Consider the following 26,543-nt stretch of genomic DNA (forward strand, 5'->3'; position numbering starts at 1 on the left):
TGTGTACATGTGTGTGTGTAGATGTATGTAGGTGTAGAGACAGTCATGTATATATAAGCACACACACACACACACACACACACACACACACACACACACACACACACACACACACACACACACACACACACACACACACACACACACACACACACACACACAGTTTAATTCTTTTACTACTATTACTATTATTACTACTCTCTCTCTCTCTCTCTCTCTCTCTCTCATCTCTCTCTCTCTCTCTCTCTCTCTCTCTCTCTCTCTCAATACCTTAGCAAAACTAGCCAAATAAACACCAAAAACACACCAAAAACACATAAACATACCCAAAACTCAAACTAACCAAACCTCTCTGTCTCTCTCCACCCCTTCTACCCCTTCCACCTCCTCCACTCCTTCACCAGTTTGCAGGCATTTTCCACTTCAAGTTCCTGGTGTCAGAGTTGGAGGAGCTGGTGGTGGGTGGTGGTGATGGGGAGGTGGTGGTGACAGCAACGGTGGGTGATGCTCATTGGGACACCACTAACTCTGCCTTCGCCGCCACACGCATCTTCAGCTCTGCCATCCGTCTTGCCTTCCTGGGGGAGTCGCCGCAGGTGTTGAGGCCCGCCATGCCCTTCAGGTTTTATGTGAGTGTCTGTTGGGGGGTGTGGGGTGCTGCAGGGTGATTGCAGGGGTGTTTGAGAGTGTGTAGAGGGTGTGGAGGGGTGCTGCAGGGTGATTGTAGGGGTGTTTGAGTGTGTGTAGAGGGTGTGGAGGGGTGCTTTACTGGTCACAATGTCATCAAAGGGGGAGCTGCTTCTCTGCTTTACAAGGCTTGGGGTGTTTGAGTGATTATAGATGTCTGTAACAATTGTGAGGCTGACTTTATGGATATTTAAGTTCATAAATTTCTGACTTTCATGTAATGTATAGTGATTCAAGTTGTAAGGCATTTTATTTCTTCTTTCCCACTCTCCCTCACTCTCCTTGTCTCCCACTCATACTCGCCCCTCTCCCCAGCTGACGGCCACACAGTACGACGGGTCCCGGGTGCCTGAGTGGCGCCTGCACCGTCACCGCCTGCTGGTGTCGCCGGAGGTGCGCTTGGTGACGGGGGAGAGACACAGACTCCTGCCACGCACCGTCAAGATGACACACGCTAAATATGCACTGTGGGAGGCCGAGATTGATGTCCATGTGGAGCTGGGTGTGTGTGTGTGTGTGTGTGTGTGTGTGTGTGTGTGTGTGTGTGTGTGTGTTTGTTCTTACCTAATTGTCTACCTGGTTGCATTTTTACAGGATTGAGTGAGGCTTGTAATGTCCCATCTTTTAAAGTTATTTTATTATATTCATATGTGTGTGTGTGTAGAATTTTTGCTAAACTGTCACTGGAATCATGAAAACACCCTTAAAAACCCTAGCAATTTTCACTAGACTCACAATCTAACTAAACTACCCCTGGAACCACAAAAACATCCTTGAAAACCCCAACACCTGCCAATGGAACCACAAAAACACCCTTGAAAACTCCAGTAACACCACTTGACCCCTTTAAAGGCACCAGAACAAGACTACACACTCTCAAACACCTCTAAACAGTCCCAAACAACACAGCAGCCCCTCTGACACCTCCCTTTACCCCCACAGCAAACCCTGAGGCCGCAGCAAAGGTCCAGTCTCTCTTCCTTGACGCAGAACTGAAGGATGCAGCTGGAGGGAGAACCAGGGCGTCGTTGGTCACTGTGGCTCACCATTCACCACGAGGTCACCATCTGCAGGTTACCACAAGCACCAGGGCCCCTAAGGTATTGCTTGTGTGGTGAATGCCTTGGTGTGGTGCTTGGGGTGTGTGTGTGTGTGTGTGTGTGTGTGTGTGTGTGTGTGTGTGTGTGTGTGTGTGTGTGTAAAATTTCATTATTTATGTATGTGAATTAATGATCTCTCTCTCTCTCTCTCTCTCTCTCTCTCTCTCTCTCTCTCTCTCTCTCTCTCTCTCTCTCTCTCTCTCTCTCTCTCTCTCTCTCTCTCTCTCTCTCTCTTTCCATTCTGTCTCTCTCCTTTAATTCCTCCACTTTTCATATCTCTCATCTCTCTCCCTCTCCCTCTTCCTCTCCCTCTTCCTCACCCTCTCCCTCCATCCCTCCCTCCATCCCTCCCTCCTTCCCTTCCTGTCTCTCATAACCTAACCCAACCTCACCTCACTTAACCTCACCTAACCAAACCTCCTTTTCTTCCTTTCCCTTCTCTGTCTCTTAACCCAACCTCACCTCACCTGTCCGTCTGTCACCAGGTGGGCGAGTACGTCATTCTACACGTGCGTAGCAATTATTACCTGGACCGCTTCCGTTACATCCTCCTCAGCAAGGGCATGGTGATAGAGGCCGGCCAGCAGACTATGGAGGTGAGGGACTGGTGGTGGTGGTGGTGGTGAGGCCCGACTGTTTTCCAAGGCTGCAGAGATGATTAGCTGGATTCTCAAGAGTGTTTTTCCTGTTAATAATGTGGAAGTCATGTTAATCTGTCACTAGAACCATAAAAACACCCTTGAAAACCTGTCATTTATTGTTTCTCCTGTTAAAAATGTGTAAATCTTGTTAATCTGCCACTAGACCCATAAAAACACCCTTAAAAACCCAAATCACTTATTGTTTCTCATGTTAAAAATGTATAAATCTTGTAAATCTGTTACTAGAACCATAAAAACACCATTGAAAGCCTAACTTACATTCACACACTAACATCACTCAAGACACTCCCACAACTAGTAACACAAACCTTCACCTCTCTCCCCCTCCTTCAGGCGTCCCTCAAGACCTTCCCTCTGCCCTTGACGCCTGAAGTCGCTGGTGTCGCCACTGTAGTCGTGTACACCATAGGCCGCGACGAGAGCTTGGTAGCCGACGCCCTGACCTTCCCTGTGGACGCCCTCACTCGCAAGGGGCTGCACGTCGACCTGAGGCAGGACCCAAGAGACCGGGGGAACCTGAAGGTGACTGTGATGGGTCTTCCTGGCAGCAGAGTGGCACTGGCCGGCACCCACTGGGAATCGTACAGCATGCAGGCTGGCAATGACCTAACGCATGCACAGGTGAGGGCTTGGAGGTGTGGGGAAGGGATTAGGGGTGTGTAGCGGGTGTCAGGGAGTGTGAGAGGGAGAGCTGAAGGTGTCTTAGGAGTGTAGAGGGAAGAAATAATGTTTTTTGGGTTGTAGGAAAGGTAGAAAAGGAGGTGTTTTTGGGAGAAAGGAGTGGTGTTGTGTGTGTGTGTGTGTGTGTGTGTGTGTGTGTGTGTGTGTGTGTGTGTGTGTGTGTGTGTGTGTGTGTGTGTGTGGGAGGGATTAGTGGATATGTAGGGGTATCAGGGAGTGTGTGAAAGGAATTACTTGTGTTTTTGGGGTGTAGAAGAGAAAGGGAAGTGTTTTAAGTGTGGAAGGGAGGGAGGAAGAACAAGAAGCGCAAAAAAAAGGAATAAAAAAACGAGAGAAACAAACAAACAAGGACTCAATAACTACAAACACACACACACACACACACACACACACACACACACACACACACACACACACACACACACACACACACACACACACACACACACACACACACACACACACACACACACACACACACCCCCAAACCCATTTATTCCTAACATACCATCACCTACACCCATCACACCCCCCACGCTGCACCCTCCCATCCCCAGGTGCTGTACCAGATGGCCCGGGATGCTGGCAGGGTGGTGCAGGAGCCGTTGGAGCAGAGGTGGGTGTCACAGGACGGGCTGCCAGAGAATATACTGCATCTGCCACGGACGTCACCTGGAATTGACCCTAATGCGACTTTTACGTGAGTGTGTGTGTGTGTGTGTGTGTGTGTGTGTGTGTGTGTGTGTGTGTGTGTGTGTGTGTGTGTGTGTGTGTGTGTGTGTGTGTGTGTGTGTGTGTGTGTTCGGTGCTTTTTTGTTGCTTTACCATTTTCGTTTTGTTTTAGCATGATTATGTACAAACTTTCTTTTTACCTTTATTTTGTCTTCATTATCCTTCTTTCATTTCTTCCTTTCCTTTCTTCCATTTCCTTTCTTCCCTTTTCTTTCCCTCCTTTTCCCTTCTTTCCTTTCCTTTCCTTTCACTCCCTCCATTCCTCCTTCACTCCCTCCCTCCTACTCCTACTTCACCCAGACATACCAACCCCAAACACACAAAGAAACACACACAAACACCCAAACTGACACTTACTCCTCCTCCTCCCGCAGATACGCTGACCTCCTGGTGCTGTCAGATGGCCCCGTGCCGACCCTGGGGAGCGTGTGCAGTGCTGGGGGGTCCCACAGGAGACAGTGCCTGCTGGGGGGCTGCTACACGGCCGTGGAGCGCTGTGATGGCAAAGTAGATTGTCTGGATAGGGTGGATGAGAAGGGATGTGAGTTGTGCTGTGTTTTGGGTGTTTGTTTATGTTTGTGTGTCTTTGTGTGTGTTTTTATCCACTTAACATCCTTCACATACATTTAAATCCACATATATTACCACTTGACACATCCACTTAATATCACATCCACTCATACTACCAAACATCCACTTAAAGCCATCATACACACTTAGACACACTTCAATCCACTTATAGCACCACAAGACACACCCACATACCCTCACACATAACCCATACCCATCTACACCCACTCACACACACCCACACCCACCCACAGGCCCACACAAGGAGGAAGAGGACTTAGCACAGTACCGCCAACACCGCACCAGTCGCCTGTTACGTCACTATGCCGAGCCGTGGGTGTGGAGGGAGGTGGTGGTGGGGGAAACAGGGACCTCAAGCTTCTCTGTCTCTATTCCCTATGGGTCTGTGCACCTGGCCCTCTCTGCCTTCAGTCTGCACCCCCAGCAAGGCATGACCATCCTCCCGCAGCCTGTGGAGTGGAAGGGGTCTGTAGGATTCTGGATGGCTGTGGAGGCCCCGTCGAGAGTAGGGTTGTGGGAGCAGGTGAGTGTTGTGGGGTGTTTGGTTGTTTTGGATGGTTTAATTGTGTTTGTGTTTGTTTAGGAGGGTTTAAATGTGTGTTTGTGTGTGTGTTTTGGAAGGTTTTACAGTGTGTGTTTGTTTGTGTGTGTTTAAGAGCATTAATATGTGTTTGTATGTGTGTTTTTTGGGGGTTTGTGTTTGTTTTGAGGGATTAGTTATGTTTGTAAGTGTTTTAGTGTGTTTGGGAGGGTTTAAGTATGTCCAGTTGTGTTAGGAAGGTTGAAGAGTGTGTGTTTGGGTTTATTAATTATGTTTTACGTTTGTATTAGGGATATTTAAGTATGTTTGGGAGTGTTTAAGTATGTTTGTATCTTCTATTAGGGCTGTTTAAGTGTGTTTGGGAGTGTTTAAGTATGTTCTTGTCTTGTATTAGGAGTGTTTAAGTGCATCCATAAATCTTAGGAGTGTTCAAGTATGTGTCTAGTAACAAAGAAGTGACATGCTGCGGGTTACTGTCAGTGTTACAAGTGAAGCAATAACAACTTGTCGCCGCACAGATTGGTGTCCGCGTCACGGCTGTCAACCACGGCACGGAGAGAGTGAGCGCTGTGGTGGTCTTGGCAAACAGCGCCGACTACAAGTTTGTGGACGTCAAGGCTTTCCTGCAGGTGTGTTTTGGCTTTAATGATGTTTTCCTGATTATAATTCCTGCAGGTGTGTGTTAGTCTGTGTTTGATGGTGTTTCCTTGGTTACAATTCCTGCAGGTGTGTGTTAGTCTGTGTTTGATGGTGTGTTATTGACATTATTCACTCTGTTTCCGTTGGTCTTTCCGTCACCCACATGTTCACCGCACACATTCACTCTCCTGTCTTTTTTCACTACCTTCCCTCCCAAAGCTTTACCACACTCAATTTCACTTCTCCCTCACTATATTTTCCTCCTCTCTTTCTCTTTCTCTCTCATTCCTTCCACCAACAACTTCACCACATTCATTTCCACTCTTTCTCCTCACTTCCATATTTCCACCCTTTCCTTCACTACATCCACCTCCTCATCCCTACCACACATATCTTCAATCCCTGCTGTTCTCTCACCCTCACTCCTTCCACCCGCAGCCTCACCACAGCAATCAGGGGAGGGAGAGTCGCATGGTGAGTGGAGAACATGAACACAGGGTCTGGGTGGAGGCAGGGGACGCACACACCCTGTACTTGCCCATTGCCCCTGTCAAGCTTGGAGAGGTGACAGTACTGGTGCAGGCCTCCCTACCTGATAAGAAGATACAGAAGGAGGTGAAGATACTGGTGGAGGTAAGGAAGAGGAGGAGGAGGTGTTTGTGTGTTGTTTAGTGAGTAAGGAAGGAAAGAGAAAAGAAGAAGGTGTTTTTGTGGTGAATAGATGATAGAGAAGAGGAGATAGATAGATAGATAGGAGAGATGGTGAATAGATGATGGTGGTGGAGATAGATAGAAGGAAGGAGAGATGGTGAATAGGTGATGTGGAAGAGATAGATACACAGTGAGAAGGAGAGATGCTTTGAGGATGTAATCTATGAAATGTGTCTGTTTTATGTAGTGATTGACAACCTTCCCTTCATCCCCCCAGCTGCTTAACACCCCCTCCCTGCCACACACTAGCCCTATCACCCCAGTAACACCCTCCCTGCAGCCTCTAGCCCCTAACACACCCTCCCTGCCACACACTGCCCCTGACACTAGATAACACCCCTCCTGCAGCCCCTAGCCTCTAACACACCCATCCCTGCCCCACACTATCCCAGACACTCTTCCTGCCCCCCACAGAGCCCCAAACACACCCTCCTGCAGTCCCTAGCCCTCCTAACACACCCTCTAACACCCTCCTGCCCCACAGCCGCAAGGAGCCGTACAGGAGCACCACACATCAGTTCTCCTCGATCTCAACAACCGTGCTTACTTCTTCACCTTCCTGGACGTCAACACCTCAGAGGGCCTGGTGCCGGGGTCAGACGAGGCTCACGTGTCAGTCTTTGGGGACACTGTGGGTGCTGTGCTGTTCTCCTCATCCCCTGCCACGCCCCACACGCTTCTTGGCCTCCCCTCGGTAAGGATAGAACACAAGGGTTGGTGCAGGAATCAGTCAGGCCTACACATGGCAGCCCCTGTACAAAAGCTTATCTGTCTCCACCTGTTATTTCCACCTACTAACCCAGGCCAAACCTAACTCAATTTCACTCACCAACTCAACCTAACCTAACCTAACCTAACACAAATTCCTTCAGGCGGGATGTGAACCAGTGGCCTTCAGCTTCCTCCTGACGGTGGTGCAGCTGAAGTACTGGCGGGAGATGGCACAAGAGCCGCCCCTAGATGAGAAGGAGGTGTTCAGGGGCCTGTCGCTGCTGTACCAGACCCTCCTTGTGTACCAGAACAGAGATGGAGGCTTCAAGTACTTCAGGTGAGTGGGTGGTGGTGGTGGTGGTGGTGGTGGTGGTAGGGGTGTAGTTGGTATCTTTTCTGCTTGTTTTGTCATAATTTTCTATCATGTTATTCTTGTATTACTATTTTGTATCATTGTTCTCTTCATTATCATCATTTTTCCTTCCTCATATCTTCTCTCTTTTTTTTTTTGCCATAATTCCTTTCTTTATCTCCTTCCTTCTTATCACCTTTCTGTGTGGTGGTGGTAGTGGTGGTGGTGGTGGTGGTGGTGGTGGTATTATCACTCATGTTTGTAAGTGCATTTGTTTGTGTTTTTTTCAGTAGTTTGTTTTGGGGTTTATATTATTAATGGCATTTTTTTAATTTTCATTTATTGATTATTTAATTATCAACCTAACACACCTCTCTCTCTCTCTCTCTCTCTCTCTCTCTCTCTCTCTCTCTCTCTCTCTCTCTCTCTCTCTCTCTCTCTCTCTCTCTCTCCTCTCTCTCTCTCTCTCTCTCTCTCTCTCTCTCTCTCTCTCTCTCTCTCTCTCTCCAGGACCAGCAAGAGGAGCTCAGTGTGGGTGACAAGCTTAGTGTTGCGGGCTCTTAACGAGGTATCTGTCACCTGGCCACACCTGTTGTATGTTGATCCTCAGGTGACCGACAAGGCACTCAAGTAAGTGTGTGTGTGTGTGTGTGTGTGTTGGTGTTTTGTTTTGGGTTTTTTATTATTTTTTTGGATTTTTTGGGGGGTGTTTATATACACAACCTAACCAGGCCTAACTTAACAGTCCAAAAAATACTGTAAGATTAAGGAAATATAGACACACAACCTAACCTAACCTAATGCATACTGCAAGGTTCGTGCTGGCCCAGCAAGCTCCACACGGTGCCTGGGAGGAGCCGAGTGGGGAGGTGGCCGACAGGAAGCTGGTGCCGGTCCTGTACTCTCTCACTGGCGTCTCCACCCACGACCTTAACCTGTCCATCACCGCACACACCATGATTGGCCTCCACGCACTCCGCGACCTGCCCTCGGTGTGTGTTGGGGGCGTGGGGAGGTGGACGCACACACATTCACACAATAAACGGATAATAATTACAGATCTTATAGATGATAATGACAAATGCTATTATGGTCTTGAAGTTCCCCAAGACTGCCTGGCATAGATGAGCTAATATATTGCAGGTTCCTTATATTCATATTGTCTCATGGAGTGAAATGAAATACACAGTTAGAAGTGTTTGGAAGAATACCCACACACTTCCTCTCCCCCTCACACACTTCCTCTCCTCCTCACACACTTCCTCTCTCTTCCTAACACCTCCTCCCTCCTCCACACACTCCAATCCCTCCCATTTCTCCCCACACACTCCAGTTCCCTCCCATTCCTCCCCATAGACTCCTGCCTCTTTCCATTCCTTCCCCACACATCCCAGCCCCCTCCATCTCCCTCCCACTCACTTTCTTGCCCTCCCACACAGCCTCTGGACGAACAGGTGGAGGCATCAATCTTCCATGGCCGTAACTGGGTGGAGGACCACCTGGAGATGGTGGGGCAGGTGTCGCGGCCCCTGGAGGTGTCCCTGGTGGCCCTGGCGCTGCACATGTCAGGATCCCAACATGCACATAAGGCGTTCGGGTTCCTGACGCGAAATGCTCGGCAGGAAGGTGAGGGTAAGGTGTTTGTGTGTGTGTGTTTGTGCGTATGTGTCTGTTTGGATGTGTTTAGGTGTGTGATTGAGTGTTTGTGGGGCTTTGGGTGTGTTTGAGTGTGTTTTGTGGAGATTTTGTGTGTGTTTAGGTGTGTTTGTGCTAATTTGTGTGTGTGTGTGTGTTTGGGTGTTTGGAAGGATTAGTGTGTGTGTGTGTGTGTGTGTGTGTGTGTGTGTGTGTGTGTGTGTGTGTGTGTGTGTGTGTGTGTGTGTGTGTGTGTGTGTGTGTGTGTGTGTTGATTTAAAAAGACAATTAAATCCCTGACTTTCCTTGGCATGCAGTATTGACCCTCACTGTCCTCCACCACAGGGCCTGAAACTCCTGAGGGCGTGGCTGCCGGTAACTGTCATGTGTATATACCTCTCTGTGCACGCCTTACTCACACACACACACACACACACACACACACACACACACACACACACTCATTTTCGTTTGTGTTTGGGATTTGTAGTTTGCTTTGGTTTATGTTTGCACACACACACACACACACACACACACACATTACTAACAAACTAACCACCACCACCACTGCCTAACACTGCCAGTTTAGCACCACACCGCCCCTAGCTTGCCAAGACACAGCTGCTACAGAATCGAGCACAGCAATATTGTACTAACCATGACTTTAACTCCAGCCACGGGATTATTGTGACCACTCCACCACCCACTCCTGCTGCTGCCACTGATGCTTGCCTTGTAAACCATGCTAGGAGTTTGCACTGTAATGTATTGCTAACACTGTAGGGGACTGAGGATGTTAAAGCTGTCAGAATATACTTATAATTTGTACTTTATTGTTTTGCTAAGAGTGGGAGGGACAGGAGATGCTATGATGGTCAGAATATACGTAATATCTGTATTTCAGCGTTTTGCTAAGAGTGGGAGGGACAGGAGATGCTATGATGGTCAGAATATGCATAAGATCTGTATTTCAATGTTTTGCTAAGAGTGGGAGGGACTGGAGATGCTATGATGGTCAGAATATACGTAATATCTGTATTTCAACGTTTTGCTAAGAGTGGGAGGGACAGGAGATGCTATGATGGTCAAAATATACGTAATATCTGTATTTCAGCATTTTGCTAAGAGTGGGAAGGACTGGGAATGCTTTAAAGGTCAGAATATACGTAAGATCTGTACGTTATTGTTTTGCTAAGAGTGGGGGGGACCGGGAATGCTTTAGCTGTAAGAATATGCTCAAGGTTTGTACTATAACCTGTTGCTAAGACTGGAGGGAAATGGGTAACATCACTGAAACTAACCCCATCCCTCCCCCCCCACTACCTGCAGTCATGTAATACCTTCAATCCGCACCACAATGCTTAATTAACACTGAGAGGGACCTAAAAACACCAAACCAGTCACATTAAACCAGACACTCACCACAACACACTCCAAGCCACCCCAAACTAAACCTCCCCATCTTATCAGTTTTGTAATTCTTTAAACCCACACACCACTGCTTAATTAAAACTCCGAGGGACCTAAAGACACCATAGATTAAACCACTAACACTCACCACAACACACTCCAAGCCACCCCAAACTAACACCCAGCCTATACCACCCCAACAGTGAAATATGTATACTGGGGGGAGGATTTGGTGCCACTGCCCTCCTACCGTGTGGAGTCCCAGCGGCCACACCTCCAGCCACGCCGCCCGCACCGCCACGACGCAGGCAATGTGGCGGCGACGGCTTACGCTCTCCGGTTATACTCCATGAGGGGCGAGATCATGACGCCAAGTATAATGAGGTGGTTGCAGTCACAGAGGTCACACGATGGAGGCTGGATGTCTACGCAGGTGAGAGAGAGAGAGAGAGAGAGAGAGAGAGAGAGAGAGAGAGAGAGAGAGAGAGAGAGAGAGAGAGAGAGAGAGAGAGAGAGAGAGAGAGAGGATTTACTAGATTAACTGATAGAGAAGGAAGAGAAGCAGTTTATCTCTTTGTTCCTTTCCTTCATGCCATATTAACCTCTTACTCACTCCCTATTTCCTTCCTTCCTTCCTTGCATTCCTTTTTCCTTCCTTCACTGCATATCTCCTTCCCTCATTCACTCCTTTTCTGTCATTTACACCCTCATTCCCTCATTTCTATCACATCTTATCTCATTCACCACCTTTCACTCTCTTCCTCTCTCACTCCCAAACCCTTCCTTCCTCCCTCTTTCCTTCTCTCCTACACTCTTTCTTCCTTTCCCACTTTCCTTCACTCCTTCACTCTCCTACTATCACCCACACTCACTCCCTTCCCTCCCACAGGACACACTGGCAGCATGGGAGGCCCTTTATGAATATTCCCAGCATGAGGGTGATGCGAGGGACACCAAGCTGACCGTCACAGTGGAGCCGCTGCATGACCACTCCCAGGCACGCACATTCTTCATCACGCCCAACAACTTCCTCCACCTACAGACGCAGCAGGTGAGGTGTGTGTGTGTGTGTGTGTGTGTGTGTGTGTGTGTGTGTGTGTGTGTGTGTGTGTGTGTGTGTGTGTGTGTGTGTGTGTGTGTGTGTGTGTGGAAAAAAGATTTGGTTTGGTTTTATCTTTCATTCTTTGTCTTTTCTCCTTTCTTGTGTGTGTGTGTGTGTGTGTGTGTGTGAAATCTTTGCTATGGTTTTGAGTCTTTTCCAGTCTGATCTCACACACTATCCCTGTCCCTCCCTCCCTGTTTCTCCCTCAGGTGGATGGGCAGTGGGGCAGTGTGCGAGTGCAGGGGAAGGGTCGCGGCTCAGCAGTGCTGCAGCTCACCTCCAAGTACCATGTGGCCGACACACACCACCTCACCTCCCCTCCCACCCCAGCGTTCAGACTCATGACCCGCGCGACCTGGCATGGCCACAACGGATCGGCCCTGACATTCGCGACCTGTGTACGCTGGATGTTCAAGGAGGCGGGGGACAGCTCTGGAGTGGCCGTGCTGGAGATGACCATTCCCTCGGGCTACGGCATGTCGGCGGAGGCCCTGAGGAAGCTGGTGTTGGAGGGGAAGGTGCCACATCTCAGGAGGGCAGAGTTTGTGGAGAGAAAGATTACGTTCTTCTTTGAAAAGGTGTGTGTTGTGGTGTGGTGTTGAGTTAGGTTAGATTTCGTTTTGTTAATGTTTGTGTAGGGAAAGATTATGTTCTTTGAAAAGGTGTGTGTTGTGGTGCTAGGTTAGGCTAAGTTTTGTTTGGTTTTGTTAGTGTTTGTGTGTGTTTTCTTTGTGGAGAGAAAGATTATGTTCTTTGAAAAGGTGTGTTGTAGTGTTGTGGTTGGGTTAAGTTAGCTTAGGTTTGGCTGTGTATTGACGCCTAGCTATCCACCACACAGCTGACAGGAAGCAAGACCTGTGTGGAGTTCTCTGTGGAGCGCTGGTTCCCTGCCGCCAACCTGACACGCGTCCTGCCCGTCAAGGTGTACGAATATTACTCCCCAGGTGAGTGTGTGTGTGTGTGTGTGTGTGTGTAATGAATATTTATTAGTACTCTTATTTTATCTTTCTCCTCTTTCTTCTCTTCCGAACAATAAATCTTCCTCCTTCTCATTGTGTGTCTGTATTCTTCCATCCACTGCTTCCACACTCATCTTCAGTTCACATTGTATCCTTCCACCCACCAAACCATACATACATCCACACTCATCCCTGTTTGTATCCTCCCATCCACTACCACACTCATCCTCATTTCACACTATCCTTCCACCCACAAAGCCTCACTCATCTGTCCCCACCCTTCCACCCAGTAAGCCCTCCACTTCTCCACAGAGCTGTATGAAGTGGAGCTGCTGGAGATGTCATCCGTGGCCCTGGACATCTGCCAAGTGTGTGGATCGTACCAGTGTCCCAATTGTCCTATTCTGTCCTACTACAGCAGCCCCGCCCCGCCCTGGCCCACCCCGGCGCCACTGTGGGTCCTCCTGTCCCTCCTCTGTCTACACCTCTGGCTGGCTGCGAGTTGAGGTATAGATGGTGTAGAGGATGATGCTACAGCGACCCTCACTACTATTACGACTGCTACTACTACTGCTGTTACTGCTCCTGCTACTTCTTGTCTCTACTCTGCCTATAACTTTGGCTGTCCATGAGTTGAGATTAAGATTGATCATACTGCACCTACCATCACTACTACTACTTCTACTACTACTACTGTTATTACTGCTCAGATATCAGTGGTTAAGATTAAATGATTTTTTCTGTTATTTAATCTGAATGCAATGGTTCTCTCATATTTAGGCAGAGATTAAATGGTTTCACTAAGTTTCCCAGGTGCTGTCTTCAAGTCGTCAAGCAGTGTGTTGTGGTGTTGTGTCTGGTAAAATTCTCGGCCTAAAAGTATTTGGTTTGATACGACGTGTTAAATGGACGAGTTTAACGTGTTCCGAGAAGCCACCCAGATGTTGAGGGTTGAGGATGTACAGTGGTGGGAGAATACAGTGACAAGTCTGTTTATTATGTGGTTATTCAAGGACAGATACAGTGCTAGGAGTACATAATGATGTGTTTGTGTTTATCATGAAGTGTTGGCAGATACAGTGCTCAGAGGATTAACTGGGAGAGCAAGGAATTACCAATAGATTAGTAGGAAGGAAATACAGAAAAAGAGAATATTGTATAGTTGTATGCTGAGAAAAGAGAAATGAGAGATTAATTTTACTCGACATGTTTGTGTGTTTATTACGAAGTGCTGATGACTTACAGTGCTAAGACAATACAATAATACGCCTGTGTGTTGCATTACCGAGTGTTGCTCATTCTTACAAGACTTAGAGGAAAACACTTCACACTCCACACACACAAAGCTTGGCACATACACTCAACACTCGTAACAGACGCCAGAACACACTGATATGGATCTCTTCCTGGTAATACTAACACAGCAGCTTCACCCAACCTTCCTTGCATGTTGAGATGAATAATAATGTGCATGTAGATGTAGAAAGAACTGATTATAGAGGAGAGGAGGTTCTGGTATTCATCATAAGGCTGTTGTTTCCAGTCTAAGAGAAGTCATACAAGATTATTCAGAGATTGCAGAGATGTGTGAAAGACAGACAGAAGGAAAGTGAGGATTTTGGGTCTGGTAATGATCACAAGCCCGTTTTCTTTCAGTGTAATGGATGATAAAAGAAGCCACAAGGTTATGAAGAGATGTATGAGAGACAGACATAAGGAAAGTGACTGTTAGTGTTGCAGGTTCTGGTATTCATCATAATGCTTTTGTTTTTTGTCAGTCAATGCATAACAATGGAAGTCACACAGGATTAAGTATCAGTGTGTGAAAAACAGACAGAAAGGAAAGTGAGCGTTGGTGTCAGAGCACAGTAGCAGAAAGGACTTGGTAATAAGTTTAGGAGTCTTGTAATTTGTTAAGTTTATTACAAGAAAAGTCATACAAGGTTACATAGGCAGTGCATTAAGAAAAAACTGATGCAAGGGAGTCAAGTATGAGAATATTGAAACTCCTGGCGATATTGATGAGTGATGTGTTGTTGCTGCTAGTAACACACACACAACTCTTACAAAATTAGTTGAGATGATCCATAAAAAAAAACACGAAAAAAACACTATAACAAAGAAAACAAGTATCAGGTAATCAAGGTGTTTTTTGCCACTAATAACAAAATAACCTAAAAATATTACAAGATCCATTAAAAAAAAAACAACAACAGATAATTACATGAAGCAAGTGTGTCGGAGCATGAGGCAATGTCAACGAGGGTGTTTGTCCATAGCGCGTAGTCAGGCTGTACTGTGACTCCTGCCAGGGATGTAGAGGAACCTTGTGTCAGGCAGTGGTGATGGTGGTGAGGGTGATGTTGTGGTAAGGTGGTGAAGTGGTGAGGGTAGAGATGAGGAGGTGGTGTGGTGTGGTGTGCTGTGGTGTTGAGGTGTTGAGGTGTAGTGTTGCTGCTGTGGGGCCGAGACTAGCTTGTATGCAGCGAATTATTATCATTTTGCTAGTCATCTTTGGTAGAGTAATATATATATGCATGTGTGTGTGTGTGTGTGTGTGTGCAGTTGAGTTAAGCTTGTAATTTTTTTTTCTAGTATCTTTCTCAATATCTTTTCTGTGTGTGTGTGTGTGTGTGTGTGTGTGTGTGTGTGTGTGTGTGTGTGTGTGTGAGATGTTAAACCAACCAATAGCAAGGCAGCACTCAATGCGTTTAAACAAGATTATGTTCAGTGACAATTCCCCATGGAGTGAGTGGACGAGTGAGTGAGTGAGTGAGTGAATGAGTGGGCCAGCCGAGGAGCCAAGCTAACTGCTGTACATAGAGGCGTAATGACGTAATATAGGAACGCTCATGCTCAAATCTAAACCCTCTTAAAAAAACATAGATACATACATCAATACATCAAATAGCCACAGTTGACATAGATGGGTAAGCATACAGTATACAGTGTTGCGTATTTAAGTCTTACGAGCAGACTGTTTGATACCTTCCATGACTCGTTGTGTCGTTAGTAATTATTGCCACGCCGAGAGTTATTAATAGGCCGTGTTTTGTCCGTCTGTCTGTGTGTCTGTGTGTGTGTGTATGTGTGTCTGTCTCCATGTGTGTGTGTGTGTGTGTGTGTGTGTGTGTGTGTGTGTGTGTGTGTGTATGTGTATGTGTGAGAGAGGTAGAATTATATATATTATGTATAGTATTTCATAACATAGCAATATAGACTTGACAATACCTCGTGTGTGTGTGTGTGTGTGTGTGTGTGTGTGTGTGTGTGTGTTTGAGTGTACATAAGAAAATTCTCTAAAAATCTATAAAAAAAAATACAATAAATAAAAATATGGTGCATTTGTACATAACATTCTCTCTCTCTCTCTCTCTCTCTCTCTCTCTCTCTCTCTCTCTCTCTCTCTCTCTCTCTCTCTCTCTCTCTCTCTCTCTCTCTCTCTCTCTCTCTCTCTCTCTCTTCCTAACCTAACCAGCTCTACCCTAACTTAACCAAGCTTAACCTAACCCACTCCACTCTAACCTAACCTCTCGCTCCCTCATCTAAACCTAACTCAACCGAACAATAATACATTACACAGCTTGGAAGAGACTCAGAGACCTCAGTGAAGGAGAGTGCTAGAAAAGAGAGAGATAAAAAGAGGGAAGAAAATAAGAATAAGAAGTGTGTGAACAGGGAAAGAGAAGACAGAAATTAAAAAAAGTGAGAAGAAAAAATGAAGATATTACTGGTAAAGAACTTGAATAAAAAAGTAGGAAGGAAATAAAGGAAAATAAAAGAAAAGAGAAATCATTGGGAAAGTAAGGATTGAAAAATAGATTAGTAGGAAGAAAGGAAATAGAAAATACTGTATCTATTTATTTGCTTTGAGAGAGAAACAAGAGATTAATTTAGCTCTTGATGTATTTATTGGTGCAAAGAAAGAAGAGAGAAAAAGAATACGGTAAAAGAAGAAAACAATATTGAGAAAGAAAATAAATGAGAAATAGATAAGTAGGAAGGAAATACAGAAAATTGCTGTCTACTATAATAATTGTTTGCTTAGAAAAGAAAAGAAAAACAAACCACTTTTAATATACTCACTGATGCAGAGATAGAAAAGAAAAAAAAAATATAATAGATCCTGCTTCATTACTTAACACAGAAAACAAAGCAGAACTAAAAGAAATTAGTAAACAGAAAAGAGAAAACAACAAACCACTTATAATATACTCACTGATGCAGAGATAGAAAAAAAATAAACAAATAAGGAAGAAAGCGTGATACATCCCTCATTATTTTATACAGACAAAACCGGAAGAAACTAAGAAAGTACAGAGAGACGCATCAATCTTAGGACTTTATTCTGAAACACACCTGTCAGCACCTCCTCAACACCACAAAGGCTGTTTTTACCATTTAAGTGACAGATTAACCCATTTTCTACATTAATAACAGGAGAAATACTCTTGAAAAACCAGCTAATCATCTCTTTGACATTGAGGAACAGTGGTGAGAGAGAGCGTTTCAGAATATTGGCCTTAGTGTGGTTATAGTGCCAAGCTGTGTGAGGCCTGGCTTGGCTACCCACCCCCCCTTGTGTCCCCTCTGGCTTACCGATCATTGTCTCGTCTCTCGCTCCTGTTGTCTCCCCCACAGCCTCCCTCCACCACCCAGCCTGCCCCTGTGACTCGTGCCTGGTGGGGTAGAGGTGTGGGTTATTGTACTAATTGTGGCTGTAAAAGTTTGGTGTAAGTCTGTTAATTGTGAACTTGGTTTTTGGAGGGAAGTATAGAGTTTGGTGTGAGTCTGTGTTAATTGTGACCTTAATTTCAGAGGGACTGTGGCTAACGACAAAAAAACGATTGAGAAGAAAGGCCGTCTAAAAGATTCACTGCTCTTTGGCGTATTTTATCTTAATCACTCAGTTCTTGCATTAATCGTGGCTGCAAGAGTCTGGTGTGAGTCCGTGTTCATCGTGACCATGATTGTACTTTTTTTCATCATATGAGGGACTGTGGCTTAGGAGAACAAGAAAAAGGGTTGAAAAAAAAAGGCCATTGTAAAGACAACACAACATTTAACTTCTACTACTCTTTGGTGCTCGTTTCTCAATCATTAACCAGTCTGGGGCGTTCCTTCTCATCCCACAGCCACCGCCAAACATTACATCACCTTGAAACTGTAAAATATACTCCTTTGCATCCCGTTTTCCTCATATGCTGATAGAGACTTCATTCATTGCTTTTAGTGCTCAATTGTTGCATGTCACAGTGAGAGGGTTGAGTTATATAAGGTTTACATCATAGACTAAGCTTGTATATCAAATTTCTGCCATAAGACAAAGCAGGGTTAGGTGCAAGTCCCTTAATAAACTGTGGCAGAGAGGGAACAGTGTTGAGTTATGTGAGGTTTATTAGTTGAAGTCATAAGATAGAGCAGTGAGGTGTGAGTGTCTGTATTGATTGTGGCAGGAAGGGGACACAGTATTGAGTTATGTGAGGTTTATGTTATGAATTAAGCTCACAAGATGGCAGAGTTGTGAGTTTTTTTTTCTAATTGTATCCACAAGATAACATTATATTAAGTTCCATAAGATTTACGATTCAAATTCTTCGTTAAAAACCTGAAATTTTGGCAATAGGACTAAGCAGAATTGTGTGTGGGTTCCCTTTCTAATTGTGGATGTAAAATGACACTGAATTAACTTATGCAAGACTTACGTTACGAATTAAGCTCACAAGACTGCAGAGATAAGCGTTAAATTCTTTTTCTAATTGTGGACGTAAAAAATACCATTAAGTTACGTGAGGTTCATGTTGCGAATTAAGCTTACAAGATGGCAGAGTTGAGTGAGAGTTCTTCTTTTACTAGTTGCAGCCGTAAGATGACAGAATTTGGCGAGTCTTTGTGCTACTTGTGGCTGTAAAATGACCTTGTATTAATTATGTTGGGTGTGAGTCCTTGTGGCACTAAGGTAACCCAACATTTTTTCATCCTACATAATTTTGTAAGGAAGAAACATTGCAAGTATCATTTTACGTCAGTTTACTTGGGAAAAAAAAAAAAAAATACATGTGAATTCTCTGCCAGCCACAGTTGACAAGGAAAGTTTGTTTTCATTCACGATTCTTATGATTTTTTGGCGCATTTAAATTGTTTCTATTCATTTCCAGGTCATAATTTACAAGGAAAGTTTTCATGTCATCATTTCAAGGTTAGTCTTATAATTTTCATCACAGGTCACAATTTATACAAGGAAAGGTGTGTGTGTGTGTGTGTGTGTGTGTGTGTGTGTGTGTGTGTGTGTGTGTGTGTGTGTGTGTTATCATCTCCAGGTCACAAGCTTACAATTTTAGGTCACACAAGAAAAGTGTGCTTTAATTTGTTTTGTGTGTTGTCTCCAAGCCACAATCTTATAATTTCACATATCAGGTCACAATTTACAAAAGTGTGTTGTTATCTACAATCTTCAAATTTTACTTAATCTACAAGGAAAATACGTATGTTTATTGTCATCTCCAGGCCAGGTCACAATTTACAAGGAACGTGTTTGAGTTATCATCTAGAAGTCACAATATTATAATTTTAGGTCAGTTTGCAAGAAGTACTACTATTACCACCATCTCCACGAGGCCACAATCTCATAACTACATTCCAGGTCACAGTGTACAAGTGTGTTATCTCCAGGTCACAGTCTCATCATTTTAGGTGACAATTACCATCTCCATGAGGCCACAATCTTATAATTCTACATCCCAGGTCACAATTTACAAGGAAAGAAGCGTGTGTAATAATCCCCAGGTCACAATGTCACAGTCCCGCATCACGGTGCAGGAGAGACACTGCCCTTACCGCCAGCCACGAGTCAGCGGGAGGCGGGCGTGGCGGTGCGTGGAGGCGTGGCAGGAGGCGGTGTTTGTATCAATATCTGTGCTTGGTGTGACGAGGCTGTTGGTGGGAAGTCTTACCCAGGGAGGACTCATTTTTTGTTTGTTTGTTATGTACTATTAACTACTACTACTAGTCAGACATACTGGGCTTCTCGAGGCAGAATAAAATGTATTAAAGTCACGTGCGAATTTTTTATTTTATTTTAAGCCGTACTATAAATCTGCCCCACTGGTTGTGTGACTCCGTCTGTTTTTTTGGGTACTATCAAGGAGTTTTAATAATACATCCATGGGTTGTATGAACGCGCTTTGTACCCGCGTGCAATGGGAGAGACGGCCGAGGGAGGCGACATTGTTGTCATTGGGGAAGGGGTCCAGATATATGCACCTCTTCACATATTTTATGGACTAACCCAGTGATTTACTAGATATTATAATAGAAGATGTTTCATGATTTATCGAAAAAATATATCAGGTCAAATATGAATAAGCAAATGTTGGTTAAATGAACTTTCTTATAGTGTGCTAAACACTCTGATGTTCTTTTATGGTTATAAGCCCATGACCACACACCAGCTACCTGTCGGATGGAGAGGTGGTCGTCCTCGCTTCTTTCTGATGATATTTCTACTACGGTAAGCATGAAATGTGCGTAAGCGTTGTTGTAGTTTTGTTGTAATTGTTTGAACGTAATAATGAAATGAAATAATATGGAGAGGTGCTGGTGTGGCTGCGGTTGATAAGGGTGCAGCACTGGTGGTAAACAATGGTCAAATATGGCGCCGGTAATACCAATATGATGTATATTTTAGGATTGCCATATATGAACTATCAAAATTCCGGACACCTTCACTAACACCTGATTATGGTCCTGATATGATACTGGAAAACATGTAAATTAATTAAAAGAAAATCAACTTCTTTACCTTTGCATATGGCTGATAACAACATAATGTGTCATCTTCATTGATGACGCCTCTTCTTGCACTGCTCTCTTGTTTCTCAGAGCTCACATGTCACTAAGTCATTAATGCCTCTATGTGCCAGTGAGACAAGTGTTGCTGGTTTACACACCAAACACTCGGCTTCCCACTCATCCCTGCCTTTTTTGAAGCATGGGAGTTTGTTCTGCATCTCTGCAGTGAATTTACACTTTCGTTTGGGCATCTTGACAAGAACAAGTAATAATTGTAATGACGAGGTCACAAGGCCGCAAACAGTAATCCAAACTGACCCCTATCAGAGCTGGTGAAAGTGGGGCGCGACCGTGACGTCAAATGAGGCGGCGTTGGGAAGGCTGCGACCACCGACTTCATACAGGACCCATACACGTCAGAGTCTTGACCCAAACCAAACCAAAGCAGCTGCCACTCGGTGAACCTCTCTCTCTCTCTCTCTCTCTCTCTCTCTCTCTCTCTCTCTCATCATTTCAACCCAAGGAAATTTAATAAATGTGATTTTTTACCAGTTAGTAATGATGGAAGGTGAAATTCCGGACATTTGAGGGATTTTCAAAAATCCCCCCGGACGCAGATTTCGTTATCTGATTTCCGGATATGTCCGGACGTATGGCAACCCTAAATAACAATCTAACTATCTATCTCCATCAGGGCGGCAATCCTTAACGGAGCGGCCCTGACAAGGCACAACACGCACATAATAATAATAATAATAATAATAATAATAATAATAATAATAATAATAATACTTGTAATAATAGTGGTAATATACTAAAACGACCACCCCCCCTCACCACCCGAATCATCCAGCAAGTCGTCCAATCCTGACTGTTGTCTTGAATAAATGAAACGAGTCAATTAAAATCTGCAACACATTTATTCCTGAAAATATAAAACCACTTTCCATACTATTTTTAGTTTAAGAATGAATATAATAACCCAGAAAAGGAGAAAAGATAAGGCTCTCCTGGTACTTTATTTTTTACTACTACTACTACTACTACTGCTGCTACTACTGTGTAGATAGGAGACCGGAAAAAGGTAAGGATGAGGTGGAGAGAGGGAGTGAAAGAGAAGTGGAAAAGGTAGAGTGTTTTGTGGGGACTATATTATTATTATTATTATTATTATTATTATTATTATTATTATTATTATTATTATCATTATTATTATTATTATTATTTGTTTGCATCCTTTCAAACATGAAATCGGTGGATGTTAACACACACACACACACACACACACACACACACACACACACACAGAGAGAGAGAGAGAGAGAGAGAGAGAGAGAGAGAGAGAGAGAGAGAGAGAGAGAGAGAGAGAGAGAGAGTATGAAGTGACAGAGAAAAAAGACATGAAATTAATCTCATGCGAAATTAAACAAACACGAAATTGATACGTGAAAAAAAGGAGAGAGAGAGAGAGAGAGAGAGAGAGAGAGAGAGAGAGAGAGAGAGAGAGAGAGAGAGAGAGAGAGAGAGAGAGAGAGAGAGAGAAACAGTAGTAATAGTAGTAGTAGTAGTAAACGGAATAATACATAGTGGAAAAAAAAAAGACAAACTATCATAGAAACCCCAGTAATAAGATTTCTCTCACGCCCCATAAAAGGTTCCCACGCCAGCTGCTGCCTTCCCACGCCCACACCTGCCTTAATTCCCGCCCACACCTATACCCATGCCCTCATTTCACGTCCATGCTGTGCAAACGCTCATAATCTCGTGACATTCAGGCTTATTTCTCGAGATTTCCGGTGACAAAGATAGACAGCTGAACCTCCTGTATAAGGGAAGGGAACCGGAGATGCTGGGAACTTTTAATAGGATCGGATGCTGTGATGGAAAGGTGTTGCAATGCTTAAAAGTGAGATTGAACGGAAATATTGAAGAAAAATGGGTATTAAAGCGTTATTAAATATAAATAATAATCTTTAAGGGGAATGATAAAGAAAGTCGTAATTATTAATGTGAAAAGGGTTAGATATAAATACATATTACTAAAAGAAAGCTATTATTAATCTTACAAGTATTATTAGCAAACCATTTCATCAAAATTATTAAAAAATAGATAGATTAACAAATTTCAGAGGCATTGAAGAGAAAATAAAGCATGAAAATAGATATTTAAGACCTGAAGCTACAGAAACGCGATCGTCTTTTGTCTCGAGCCTATTGTGAGCTTAGAGTTCTTTCACTTATTGCATTAAAAAAAAAAGACTGGCATTAATTAGAGAATAGTGACTATTATGTGGCACAACTGCACTACTATTACAGCCACGAGGTGGAAGGAGAGAGAAATAAGTGGATAAAGGAGGAATTGGAGGAAATAAAACGGTAATATGCGAGATAAATACGTAGAGGACACAAGAGGAGGAGGAGGAGGAGGAAGTGAAGTGTCAAGTGTCATTTTTTTTTTCTTTCTCAATTTTTATTTATTCATTTATTTATCAGTTGTTTTGTTTAATTTTCGTAGTTGTGCTTGCGCTGTCTTTAATTTGCAGGAAAACATTAGTAGAAGTTATTAATGGCATATTTATATATTATATATTTCTTCTATCGCAGGTAGGGGAAAAGAAAATAAACAATGAAAAAGAAGTAAGAAATGAGAAACAAGATAATAAATAAATTAAAATAAAGGCTAATGATACGAAAAGGAGAGAAAAAACAGAGAACTGATAATAAATAAAAAAAAATACCGAATGAACGAGTGAACAAGACAAAATAACAAACAAAACTGAAGAAACAAGCAGAAAATAAGATAAACCAAGAAAATAAGAAAGCATGAGACAAGAACAAACGAAATAAAGAACTGAAGAGGAATGAAAACAATAAAAAGAAAGCAAATGGAAGAAAAATAAGAAAACAGAAAAAAAGAAAAAAACAACAAAATCAAAACTAAAGAGAAAAACGGACCAGAGTGACAAACGAGAGAGAGAGAGAGAGAGAGAGAGAGAGAGACGACCACCACCACCACCACTACCAGCAACAGCCAGCCACAAGAAGAGGAGGAGGACGGCATGTCTACTTGAACCTCTCCGGAAACCCTTTATTTTGCTGCAGATAATGAACTTTTGGACGTCGCCATGAGCTGGAAGCCGGCGAGGGACAGGGAGAAGTATGGCGTGGGTGAGTGGGTGAAGGGAAAGGCGTGGGAGAACCTGGGAGAGAGAGAGAGAGAGTTTAACCGCTGCGGGAGGAAGAGAGGATGAGTAGGAGAGAGAGGGAGTGGGTAGTGTTTGTTTGTATGTTTGTTGTTATTGTTTTTTATCGTATTTTTTTCGATTTTGGGAAGTGGGAGAATAGGAGATAGGAGATAATAAGGGGAGAGAAAGAGAGAGGGGTGGGAGAGAGAGGGAGTGGTCTGTTTGTTTATCGTATTCAGGTTAGATTTTTAGGCTAAGTGGAGGGAAGGGTTGGAGGGGGAGGAAAGAATCAGAGGGAGAAATATGAGAGATTGAAGGAAGAGAGAGGGAGTGGGGTTTGTTTACATTTGTCATTCTGGTAGAGTTTCATGGCATAAGTGTACGAAATAGAGAGAGAGAGAGAGAGAGAGAGAGAGAGAGAGAGAGAGAGAGAGAGAGAGATGGTGGGTTAAGTTGTACTCATCCACCAGTCTATTGTGGACGAAAATGTTTGTTTGTGGTGGTTTTTCAGGCCACTTTGAATTAATATTTGTGTTGTTTTCCCTGCAAGTCATCAGTGTTTGTTTTTTTACTACCCCCTGACACCCCCATCAGGAACTAATATTTTGATCTTAAAGCTGATTAATACAAAACTGACAGAAATGCACCAGGAAATAAAAAAAAAAAAAAAAAAAGTTTGGTCCTCACAAACACCACACTAACTGTCACAATGTTCCCCGAGAGGACCGACTGCCGCTTACCCGTAGCCACCAGCCGGCTGTCACCACCACCACCACCTCCAACTTGCCAGCCTAACCAAACTAACCTAACCTTACCAAACTCACCTAACCTAACCTACCCTAACCTAACCTAACCTAACCTAACCCTAACCTAACCTAACCTAACCTAACCAAACTAACCTAACCAAACTAACCTAACGTAACCTTACCAAACTCACCTAACCTAACCTAACCTAACTTGATCAAAACTAAACCAAACTAATGTAACCTTACTAAACTAACAGCCAAATCAAACTAAACTAACCTAACCTAACAAACTATTCTAACCTAACCTAACTAAACTAACTTAACCAAACTAAACTAATCTAACCTAACCAGACTAACTTAACTGGCAAGGCTAAGAAACAAACATGAAGTCATTATGTCGTGTATCTTGGTCAAATCTAGCACTGCACTAGAAGAAATGGAGGTGCCGCTCACCGCTGACAGACTTCTTCCTCAGATTAATTCAAATATTTCAAATTAGGTTGCTTCTCCCTCCACAGGATAAAATAAAACACTGTGATTGGCTAAATTAATTCTGCATTTTTTAATTGGCCAGCAGCTGCATTCTCAAACTAAGGAACCAATCACTGTGACTAAGTTCGCGCATGTACAACACGTGACACACACACACAAACAAACGCACCTTCACTGGGTAAGATCAGTACCTACCTAACCTCTCGCATGGATGTGTCACTTCCCAGCGTTGTCACGGCAGCGGGTGGCCTTGCTTCCCCTAAAACAGATAAATCTTTAAAAAATTAGTGTCAGCATAATGAATAATTTGTGGTGGGTATGTATGATGTTCAAATTACTCTTAGAAGCTGTGTCTGATGAGAGGGGTAAGAAAAGCCATGTTGAGACTGATGCTAGAGTGAAGAAGTGCCAGCTATCACCAGTACAGACACCACCACACCACCACCACGCTAGGATCACGAAGCGCTAACCAGTGTATTTATTTACCTCACTTTACTCATCTGAATGAAGCTTCCTTTATCCACCTTTTCCTGTCATATTTCCACCAGCGTCGGAATGTAATACACTCCTCCAGCACAGCCACAGTCTGGTGTATGCATTCCCCCTACACCAGCAGACACAGAGGGAGGGGAGACAGACACTTCTCCCTCTCCGATAAACAATGAAATACTAACACCTCTCCCTCTCTCTCTCTCTCTCCCTCCCAGCCAGTTACAACATTTCCATCAGCCAGCCACTAATGCCTCACTCTCTCCCTCTCTCCCTCTCTCCTCCAGCCATCTACAACTACAGTGGCATCAGCGACTCCTGCATCAAGCTCAATGTTGGGGACACAGTGCACATCCAGGAGGAGCTGGACGGCTGGTTCTTCGGCTACAGTCTGCAGAACAGTGCCACCAGGGGCGTGTTCCCTAAGACTTTCATACAGGTGAGGCTGTGTGTATGTGTGTGTGTGTGTGTGAGAGAGTGCCTGTATGTGTGTGTGTTTCTTCTTCTTATCATCTGTTGTGTGTTCATTTGTCTTACCATTCTGTACGTTCGTTTGTCTCACCGCCCACGTTTCAGATCCGAGAATGCATCGTGGACAAGACAGGGCCGGTGGAGGTGGTGTCGCCGCGCCTACCCCCCATCGTGCAGGAGGTGACGGCTGTGCTCAGGGAGTGGGGCATCCTGCTCAGAAAACTGTACCTGGTGAGTCTGGGGCAGCAGGAGGAGGAGGAGGAAGAGTAGTAGTAGTAGTAGTAGTAACAGTAATGGGTTAGTAATTCAGTCATCTTTTCTCCTTGTTTCAGTTGTTGTTGTTGTTGTTGTTGTTGTTGTTGTGAGTTTTTTTAGTGTGGTAAGTTAAGTGAGCTGTTTTTTTTGTCATTTTTGTAATTTTTTTCCTTTTTTTTCCTTGTTCCTCTTTGAAATATGTTTAACTCCCTCTGCCAGGCACTAACCAGCACTCCCCCCTACAGGAACGTGACAAGAATTTCGACTTCCTGAAGGAGACGATGCTCGAGCTTCATGCGATGCGAAGGAAGGTGTTGTCCGGGAAGCTTCCAGTGGATGAACTTAAGAAGATAAAACAGGGCATCACCAGGAGGATAGACCAGCTTAATGCGTATGTGTTTGGGCGTGTTGAGTGTTTTTTGGGGTTTTTGGTGGGTGTGTGTGTGTATTTGATTGTAGGTAAGATGGGATTGGTTGGGTAAGTGTGTGTGTGTGTGTGTGTGTGTGTGTGTGTGTGTGTGTAGAGTACGTATTTAAAGAGGATGCATTTTCTAACACACACACACACACACACTCCCAAACACACAACACACAACAGTCC

General features: G+C 44.2%; 2 protein-coding genes across 12 annotated transcripts in view; both read left to right on the forward strand.

Annotated features, from left to right (window-relative positions):
- The window catches only part of LOC135095656 (CD109 antigen-like), a 55,487-nt gene extending 35,918 nt beyond the window's left edge, over nt 1-19,569 (forward strand). For 2 of the 4 annotated variants that reach the window (XM_063996630.1, XM_063996633.1), the window contains 21 exons: nt 405-629; nt 1,003-1,189; nt 1,630-1,787; nt 2,273-2,383; nt 2,783-3,070; nt 3,688-3,830; nt 4,237-4,403; nt 4,687-4,976; nt 5,513-5,623; nt 6,072-6,266; nt 6,829-7,038; nt 7,217-7,392; nt 7,918-8,037; nt 8,222-8,399; nt 8,847-9,033; nt 9,388-9,417; nt 10,656-10,885; nt 11,342-11,503; nt 11,764-12,132; nt 12,393-12,498; nt 12,826-19,569. In XM_063996630.1, coding sequence (XP_063852700.1) covers nt 405-629; nt 1,003-1,189; nt 1,630-1,787; nt 2,273-2,383; nt 2,783-3,070; nt 3,688-3,830; nt 4,237-4,403; nt 4,687-4,976; nt 5,513-5,623; nt 6,072-6,266; nt 6,829-7,038; nt 7,217-7,392; nt 7,918-8,037; nt 8,222-8,399; nt 8,847-9,033; nt 9,388-9,417; nt 10,656-10,885; nt 11,342-11,503; nt 11,764-12,132; nt 12,393-12,498; nt 12,826-13,019 — 3,837 coding nt within the window. In that variant the 3' untranslated portion in view covers nt 13,020-19,569. Of the gene's footprint in view, nt 1-404; nt 630-1,002; nt 1,190-1,629; nt 1,788-2,272; nt 2,384-2,782; nt 3,071-3,687; nt 3,831-4,236; nt 4,404-4,686; nt 4,977-5,512; nt 5,624-6,071; nt 6,267-6,828; nt 7,039-7,216; nt 7,393-7,917; nt 8,038-8,221; nt 8,400-8,846; nt 9,040-9,387; nt 9,418-10,655; nt 10,886-11,341; nt 11,504-11,763; nt 12,133-12,392; nt 12,499-12,825 lie in introns of all 4 variants that reach the window. The other 2 variants (XM_063996631.1, XM_063996632.1) reach the window with 2 other exon arrangements.
- Nucleotides 19,570-19,930: 361 nt separating this feature from the next.
- LOC135095655 (dedicator of cytokinesis protein 1-like) overlaps nt 19,931-26,543 on the forward strand; it is a 56,060-nt gene continuing 49,447 nt past the window's right edge. For 6 of the 8 annotated variants that reach the window (XR_010264467.1, XM_063996622.1, XM_063996625.1 and 3 more), the window contains exons 1-5: nt 22,542-22,680; nt 22,909-23,472; nt 25,504-25,655; nt 25,793-25,918; nt 26,188-26,333. Coding sequence is in view for 7 of the 8 variants with exons in the window: in XM_063996622.1 (XP_063852692.1) it covers nt 23,430-23,472; nt 25,504-25,655; nt 25,793-25,918; nt 26,188-26,333 (467 nt within the window). In the remaining variant the exon portion in view is untranslated. Of the gene's footprint in view, nt 20,037-22,541; nt 22,681-22,908; nt 23,473-25,503; nt 25,656-25,792; nt 25,919-26,187; nt 26,334-26,543 lie in introns of those variants that run through there. The other 2 variants (XM_063996623.1, XM_063996624.1) reach the window with 2 other exon arrangements.

This window comes from Scylla paramamosain, unplaced genomic scaffold (genome assembly GCF_035594125.1).
Source record: "Scylla paramamosain isolate STU-SP2022 unplaced genomic scaffold, ASM3559412v1 Contig1, whole genome shotgun sequence".
Lineage (NCBI taxonomy): Eukaryota > Metazoa > Arthropoda > Malacostraca > Decapoda > Portunidae > Scylla > Scylla paramamosain.